The sequence below is a fragment of the Gymnoscopelus braueri genome, assembly GCF_963280865.1.
Source record: "Gymnoscopelus braueri genome assembly, chromosome: 22".
NCBI classification, from domain to species: domain Eukaryota; kingdom Metazoa; phylum Chordata; class Actinopteri; order Myctophiformes; family Myctophidae; genus Gymnoscopelus; species Gymnoscopelus braueri.
The window spans coordinates 12,622,182-12,631,503 of record NC_137624.1 but is presented as its reverse complement, the minus strand read 5'-3'; the positions used below and the strand labels follow the sequence as shown (position 1 = coordinate 12,631,503).

General features: G+C 41.6%; 1 protein-coding gene across 1 annotated transcript; it reads right to left on the bottom strand.

The window, feature by feature from the left end:
• Positions 1 to 4,515: 4,515 nt before the first annotated feature.
• Positions 4,516 to 9,113, bottom strand: barhl1b (BarH-like homeobox 1b; the record flags this gene model as incomplete). Its single annotated transcript, XM_080419981.1, has 3 exons — positions 4,516 to 4,816; positions 6,110 to 6,335; positions 8,660 to 9,113. The coding sequence occupies 3 exons, from the start codon at positions 9,111 to 9,113 to the stop codon at positions 4,516 to 4,518; spliced, it is 981 nt and encodes a 326-aa protein (XP_080276107.1).
• Between the last annotated feature and the right edge of the window lie 209 nt (positions 9,114 to 9,322).

Sequence of the window (9,322 nt, the reverse complement as noted above, 5' to 3'; positions counted from 1 at the left end):
TTGAAAATAGTCGATCTACAAGCTGTAGATCTTCTATTTTCAAAACAAATCTTGAAGATTTTTTTTTAAAATTTGGAATATTTTTAAAACATTTTAACAACACGTATCTTGTATGGGGCTCCCTGGCATAAAACATTTTCAGTTGGGGGTTATAGGGACAAATACATATTAATTTGGGGGTCCATGATATGAAAATGTTTGAGAACCACATGTTTGATTAATAATTTTTAAAAAAAGTAGAAAACAAGCCCAAATAAGCAACTACACTTAAGAAACAAGCCCAAAAAAAAACGCAACCCGCAACTAACCAATATTTACAAGCAAACTTACAGAAAAACAAGCCCAAAGTCGCTTATAATAAGCAGACATGGCAACGCTGGTGTGTGTGTGTGTGTGTGTGTGTGTGTGTGTGTGTGTGTGTGTGTGTGTGTGTGTGTGTGTGTGTGTGTGTGTGTGTGTGTGTGTGTGTGTGTGTGTGTGTGTGTGTGTGTGTGTGTTTGTGTGTGTTCTTTTTTTCTTTTTTGGGGGGGGGGGGGTGATGGGAGAGAGGGGGGTGAAAGGGGGGGGGCGGTGGAGCCGCGCTGACCAGCTGTCCTTGGTGCTGATCTCGGCCGGCAGTCATCTTCAGCCCGGCCACCAGCTGTTGAAGCCGTTTGGCAAAGAGGGCGCATCCAACACCCTCAAGAAAGAGGGATGGAAACAATCAATTTCCAAAATGGGATCATTTAGGGCACTTAAACAATTGCTCACATCACATTAATATTTCATGCCCCTGCATTGTTTATGGAAGACGAAAGGAAGCATGGCCTACTGTTAATTCTGCTGGTCGTTGAGAGCTGAAATGACTGAGGGACTATTGTCCGTGTTGGACAATAGTCCTCTCCTAATCTGTTGGCCTTTTTCAGAAGACACGATGTTGATGATCTTTTATTGGCCGCGCATGAGCTGTGTGCATGCGTGTGTGTGTGTGTGTGTGTGTGTGTGTGTGTGTGTGTGTGTGTGTGTGTGTGTGTGTGTGTGTGTGTGTGTGTGTGTGTGTGTGTGTGTGTGTGTGTGTGTGTGTGTGTGTGTGTGTGTGTGTGTGTGTGTGTGTGTGTGTGTGTGTGTGTGTGCGCGCGTGTGTGCGTGTGTGCGTGCGTGCGAGTCTGCATGTGCACGCTATTTCCCATCAAACTTTCCAAAGAGCTTCATACACAAATCATATTCACACAAAATATCTTTCGATAGAGATACAATTTCTGAACTTTCAACGCTCCAGAGTAAATCTTTCGGTAAATCTCAGGGCGTCCTTTAAAAGGTTAAGGCAATCAATGTAGCTTGCTCCGGTGGTGACATTCTTATTAACTTTTTTAGCATTGACAAATTCAATCCACGAAGGTAACTAAATAGTGAAACGGTGCTTGACAGACACGTTCGAAATTATTCAAACACAATTTATTCTAATAGAATTCCGCAAGCCCCGCAAATTTTTCTTTTATTTATTAATTTCGGGTCACACTTCCAGAAAGAAAGTTGTTCATTAACTGTCACAAGTCTCAACCTTTGCGCTTTGAAACAGACACGTGTTCATATCGTTTTAATTAAATTACCCAAAGTATTAAAACATGTCTGTGTGTGTGCTCTCATTAACACTCATAGAGCAGTGGCTTTCAGCCTTTTTCATATCAAGGTCCATTATTTATTCTGCATTTGAGCCACGGACCACCATTTGATGATATTTAGCCTCTCAGACCCCAAACTGAGAATATTTTGTTATCGTTGGATACGATTTTGTCCACAATTCCATGTTGTATCGATGTGATATATAGGCTACCATAGGAGAGATATAACAGGCAAACGTTGATCAAAATGATATTTCTTCTCTATTCTCTAACTGTGCAGACTTATTGTAGTAATGCAGATGTTTAACAATAATTTAACTCTTGAGAGCGTAAAATGAACCAACTCTCCATCCTTTAGCTGGGGACCACCTGGAACCTCCTCAAGGACCACTGGTGGTCCCCGGACCACTGGTTGAGAACCACTGGCGTATATAGCACGCACCCCACCCATCCCCAGCCCAGCCAGAAGTGGGATGCGTGCATGTGGCTTGAGATTTGACATCATCACACTGGATTCCCAAAAATATTTTCTCATTCCTCCAGGTGCAGAAGTGCCATCCATATCACCACTAGTGTAGGCTGATATCTATGTCCACACCAACATGCCAAGTCAAAAGAGTCGCATGAAACCTCACAAGGCATAAAAAAGGATTGTATATTGTTCACTGCATGCAGCAGGCAATGTCAGGGCATGTAAATTCGTTAGGTTTATATATATATATATCACCAGGTCGTGTGTTTGGTGGGTTTGGTGCCAATAGTCTATTTTCATTTCACAAAAATCATCCTAAATTTTCCTAAAAATGAGCGGTGGTCACATATTACTCCAACCACGTGATTAAATGAAAGAGCTTTATTTCCACATTTATAAAAGTAATTCTCTTTTACATCAAACCACCCCCTTCTGTCTCTCTGTTCTCCAACGTTCTGCTGTGAACTTCTTGAAATGAACTTCACACAGACTGTGTTCCTTCGCGGAGGGAGTGGCGTGTCGGTGGTGGTGGGAGGGGGAGGGAGGGAGGGGGCAACTAGAGGAACGAAAAACGATCCAGAAATACGAGAACCACTCCACAAGTTGATATCTGCAATATACATTTTCACCAAAGAGATTAACAAGGTTTATCACGGTTTCATATGAAATAACGTAAGTATAATGCACAACTTCTGTTCAAATACATCTAGCAAATCAAACAGGCAAGAGGTCTGGACTGGACCCAGGCCCCACACAGTGAAATCCTGAGTGTTAATTTAACAAGTTACAAGTGGATAAATCAACACTGAGGATTTTACATGCCAGTCCACGAGGCTTGTGTTAATCAAAAACCGAAATATTTGCGGAGGTGAATACCTCCTCTCTCCATTCTGCTGGGATAAATTGCTTCTTTATAAATTACTCAACATTTGACTCCACTAAAACTTCAACTAAGAACATGAAAAGACTGTACTTTAACGTATTTATTTTTCATAACTCTGACGGATGCCTGTGTGGACCCAGCAAGTCCATTTTCCCTTTTTCCAGACAGTCTTCTTCTCCATGAGACTCAATCGCCTGTATGTATAGTTTTCTTGTGGCTAATCTAGCCTATATCATCTTAAAATGGATGTACCGTGGTCCGAGAAAGACGCACAAATAGATCAAAGAAAAGTATATTTAAAATCAAGTCTCTTTCGAATAAAATGCAAAATATTCTTATTTACAAGTTTTATGAATAATCATGGTTTTGTTGTTCAATTAAAAAGTATAACAAAAAAAATCTTAGAAAATTTACAAAGCAAAAAGAAAAACAAATATACGTAAATTTTCCTTTGGATTTCCTATCTATTGAATTCATATTAACGTGGGAGGATATTGTTTATGCTAACGCAAACATTGGTCCCAAGCATGTAAATGTAAAATAATAATAATAACAATAATAATAAATGCCATTAAGTGGACTAATGGCATTTATACATGTAGGTCAAAGTGCCACCAGCGAGCACTGAAATAGGACAAAAATAAATAAATACATAACTTAAATGCATAGTCAAAAAATAAATAAGTTATAAATAGGCTAAACCTCGTGATGTCAAAAAAGAAAAGAGAAAAGGAAAAAAAAGAACAACTATCCACATAGAGAAAGTCATTAACTTCTGCATGGCTCTCAGCATGGGCCATTCCCCACCAGTCAATGGTTCTCAACCTTTTCAGGCCGTGACCCCCCAAAATAATCATATTCGAACTGGGGACCCCCCACCCTGACAAGCACTTGGAATTGTATAGGCTTTACATTTTGTTTGACTCGGTTTCAGATAAATATTGTGAAAATAGCAGATCTACAAGCTCACAACGCCTCGCAACGTGAGGCGTTGTGAGCTTGTAGATTGTCTATTTTCATGTTTGTGTTTTTCTTATATTATTTGACAATTTGGCCAATGTTGGACCAGATTGTTGTTAAAAAAAAAAAAAAAAACTACAACAAGTTTTCATGTTTTTGTTTATAAATAGCCCTAAAAACTCTACAGCATCATCTTCATTTTTTCTCACATGGACAAGGTGGAAGAGACAGACAGCTGTCGGCCTAGAATTGCTAGCGGAGGCGTTGAGAGCTTGTAGATTGGCTATTTTCACAATTTTGCATCTTTCTTATATTATTTGACAATTTGGGCAATGTTGGACCAGTTGTTGTTTTTTAAGGTATTAAAAAAGGTCTTAAAAGTCCTTAAATTGTCACTTCACTGTCATCTGGGGACCCCCCCCCTCCCACCCCTACCCCCAAATCATCACCCCCTGGGGGTCCCGACCCACAGGTTGAGGACCACCGAGCTATAGCTCAGTTTGTTTTTGTCTCTTATTTATTTTTCTTTCTTTCTTTCTGTCTTTCTCGGCTCTCCTGTGTGAGTCCCCACGCATCAGAATGTTTTTTACAGGCCGTGCTCACCGCTGTTGAGGTGGCCGCGGCAGCACACCGAGACCCGGGGGGAGCGGCGGCGGATCGCCGCCCCCCCCCAGGCCGTGGAGGAGGATCCTGGGCACCAGGGGTCTCTGGACTAGGCCCGGCGGCGGCACCGAGGGTCCGCGGTAAAGGTACAGCGCCGCCGCGGGGTCCAGGTTCATGTTGGACACCAGGCTCTGAGGGTAGAAGTAAGGCGACGGAAACATCCTCTGCAGCGCAGAATAATTCCCAGCCTCCGCTAGCAATTCCAGGCCGACAGCTGTCTGTCTCTTCCACTTTGTCCTGTGAGAGAAAAAAAAAAGAAATGAAAATGATGCTGTTGTCAGATTGATATACACGGCCACGCATTTGACGTTGACGCACTAAAAGACATGCCACCATATAGGTAAATGTTAACCTTCGTTCAATTCACCATACCTGCTTTTGATTGATTGATTTAATACTTTATTAACAGTTTTTTATATCAAATAAAAAAGCACAGAAAGTACAGTTCTATACAAAAGGATGCTATAGGATTAAACCCCAAAAAGCACATGGCTAGTTTCCATTGGGGTCCTGTGTATTCAATTCTTCGAAACATTTAATGACAGACAATATTATGCAAAAACATCATATAAGCGAGTAGTAGCCTAGTAACACTTCTTAATTGATGTCTAAATTCTACATACAGTATATGAGTTGGCTAACGTAGGGTATTTAAGGCAGGAGGGTTGAGTAATTCTCTCTCTATATATTTTTTTTAAATCAGCATCCTGCCACTTGTATTCACACCCAAGGATATCTGTTTGTTACCAGTATGCACTCCTGCAGGTGAATAATTCATAATAAAGATAATTGAGTAGATATAGTGGTTTGTTTGAATAATTGATATGCACACATGCAACAATGCATTATTCATATTCCAAAGTGTTGTTTTTATATTTATTTCTGTCATTTAGCTGTCTGGGTGTCAAAGCCATCCAAAATGTGCTTTCCGGCAGCTGCATGCGAATAAATTCCAAATCAACCTATAGTCTATGGGGCAAATGCTTGTTTTGCATTTACCAAGTAGGCCTAGTCAACAGTTTTTCTGTTTGTTTGTATTTATTCTGTGACTATTTTATTTATTTCTTGCAAAAGGAAAATATAGAAATTGACAGCATATGCCTCTGAAATTGCTGTTGTGTCAATTGAATCTGTTGGTAAGCTGTTGTTGACATGTTGGAAAAAGAAGGGGAAACAAACTATTACATCAACAAGTTTTCATGTTTTTGTTTATAAATATATAGTCCTAAAAACTCGAGAGGGTTTGATTTGCGGTGACACGCACATGGCCCCGCGAAATCTTGCCAGCTGATCTGAAAACATGGCGTCCTCCTCCTGAAGCCTGTGGCTATTGCCATCGAGATAGTCCAGCACACACAGTCAAATCCTCAGTGTTCATTTATCCATTTGTAACTCTGAAAGAGTATACATGGTTCCATTTACACTCGCTCAGAGTAAAACTCACACTCAGGATTTGACTGTGCAGGCGAGTGAGTGAGAGAGAGAGAGAGAGATCTGATTTCTATTCGCCGTTTCCAGTTAAGTGCTTACCTTCGGTTTTGGTACCAGGTTTTGACCTGCGTGTCGGTGAGGTTGAGAGAGGCCGCCAGCTCCATCCGGTCCTGGACGCTCAGGTATTTCTGCCGTTCAAAGCTGCGCTCCAGCTGGGCCAACTGGTGGTCAGTGAAGGCCGTCCGAGCCTTGCGGGGTTTCTTCAGCCGGACTTGATGAGGACTATCTCTGCTGCTAGATATCTCCCGGTCTCCTTCCTCCTTCACTGCAACACACACACGTCACACACACACACACGGGGACGAGTTCAGAATCAGGCCTGCATTGTGTAGTCCATATATGCCCTATTGTAGCCTAATATTAAGAAATAGCCTATGTTTGTTCCACATAATTGTGGGATGTTAACCACTAAACCCCATATGGGCAACCGGAGTCCCTCAGGGCTCAATACTTGTGTATTTTCTGTTATTGTGGGGAAAGCTTTCCCCACAATACCGATACAGGGGTTAAAAATCAATGCAAATGACTGTTTATTAAAAATAGACTAAACTAAATAAGGAAAGTTAGATGTATTCCACCCCCCCCCCCCAGCATTAGACTACTGAAATCCAGATGTTTGAATTTGTGCCTATAGCTATGGAGCTATTTGATTAAGGCTTAAATTGTTATGAAAAGCCATGCCTATATTATATTCGCTCTTCCCAATCTGATATTTCCCCCATCATCAGCAACCCATCTCCTTTGTTCTGGTTTATAGTGTCATGTCGGGCCGTGCGTTGATATACAATTCTTACTCAATTCTCTAGTTCACACTAGAAAAAGAGGGAGAAGCCAGGCGAGAGAGAGAGAGAGAGAGAGAGAGAGAGAGAGAGAGAGAGAGAGAAAGCTTGGTAGTTGAATAGTTGAGTCGTCTCTAGAAGCACAATAATCCGCCTAATTGAGCCACAAGGGAAGGCGAGTCTTTCAACCACGACCGGAGGAACTTCACAGGACCGTGGAAATGAGTGAAATAAAGAGCCGGGCGGCCTTGCGCGTTACAAATCTGATTAGCACTGGGACAAATTGCATCAAATCCCTGAAATATTAGGAGGAGGATTCGTGGAAATCAAAGTACCGGAGCCAAGCACTGTATGGACTTTTGGTTCTTCAATCAATGTGTCGATGAGGATCTGTGGCACTCTGTGACAGTACCAAACGAATGAACGCGCGCGCGCGCACACACACACACACACACACACACGCACGCACGCACACAGACACACACACACACAGACACACACACACACACACACACACACACACACACACACACACACACACACACACACACACACACACACACACACACACACACACACACACACACACACACACACACACACACACACACACCATTTGTCTGTCTAATTGTTAGTGCGAGGCCTTAGCTCATATAGTTTTTATTTGAGAAGTAATGATCAGTATAGCAATAATTGTCATTATTGATGCTTAAATCAAATAATAGAATCATAATTGTAAAAAGTAATTATCAATTTAAAAAAAAATAACAGCAACAATAGTAAAATAAAATTTACCCTGTTTTTGTGTAAATGTATTAATTATTTTCATTGTAAATAGTACTGGCTACATAAATGCCTGTGCTTTCCAGTAGCCTGTACAGCGGCTGAGTTCCTTCCAGACACCGCTTCATTAAACTGTCAATGGAGGTGACATGTCTGTTATGGCTGACATGATTGGAAACAGAGAGGCCCTTGATGGCATTTATCTGGAGGCAACCCTGTCATCTCTCCCTCTCCTGCCTCCCTGACATCAACAGATGCTTTCAAGACATCTGCTAATGCAATCAAACACGCTGGAGATTGAATTATAATGAAATAAACGCAATGAAAATTACACTTCCCGTCATTGGACGATAAATAGGTTATTTTAAAAAAAATGTACAACTGAAAATGCTGGGGTATTTTTTTGTCAATGAGTATCAATGGCCTGCCAATATGTCTACAGCTTCAGTGTCAGGTTAATGAGAGGTCAGATTTGTTATGAAGTAACATGAAGTAGGCTAATAAGGGGTTTCCTTAAACTTGATTCTCGCAGGGTGGGGGAAAAATGCAAGCAGACACATTTATCTAAATATAGCACTGTTGTTTTACAGTCATGTTAATTTGGGTATAACTTAAACAATTTATCATTTAGCTTATAAGGCTTAGAAAATACTAAATAATGCAATTTGAAAAATACCATCAAAGAAACTTGAGCAAAAAAGAAAAAGAAAACACGAAATCAGAAGATTTTTTTATAAGCTAAATACTTTTAATAAAAAAATGCACCCTGTCTCACATTTCCAATATTGATATGCATTTTTTGATCATCGTTGAATTCATTTGTATATTAATAGGCCTACACAAATTGTCAAATGTCAAAATAATATTTTCAATTGGGTCCTAAATTTAAAGAGTCATATTAATTGTAGGTATTGTTGTCACCCACACATTAAGGCCTATATTGTTTACACCACGTCTCATATGCCTATAACTTTATAATCTTGACACACCACCACAAACCTTCTACAACCAAATGTTTTTTTCTTACCTTTGTATTCACTGTCCGAGGAGGAGTTGCTGTGAATTTTGTCCATGAAGTCTTCTGCTAATTTCGAGACGAGTCTTCCCGTCTCTTGAGTCGGCTGGCCATTGCTTGAGTATGGCGCGCAGGCTGCCAGTGGCTTACAGTCCGCAAGAATGTCTCTTATGAGGAAGGAAGAGGTTACCGTCCTCTGCTGGGATCCTCCAGACATCTGTCCGTGCTGTACTAGGTGCTGTGGGAGTCCAACTCCGTGACCTTGCCTCTGCGATACCTCCTCCACGCACTCCCTCCTCGGCGACGGCGGAGAGGAGCAGCCGCTTTCCACGTCTGATCTCGGACTGAACTCCAGCGGGGAGCGGCACTCCCCGACCAAACTGCCCCCCTTGGACACTGGACTTCCAGGCCTGTGGGAAAGTAACGAGTCGATCCCAAAACTGGATCCGTTGGCGGACGCCTCCATCGTTTTGATGAGCGCAGCTGAGCTCTTCTGTTCCGTACAGGCCTCAAACTATACCATTGATATTCAGAACAAGTTTTGTACTGTTCTGGCTCAGTTTATCCAGCTCAAGGAACCAACCCGCAATCTTTCGGGCAGATACAGTGCAGGCTACTCATCCACTACTCCCCGTCTCCCAGTTGCCTCTTTAAGAAATATCCCCAGGCTTACAT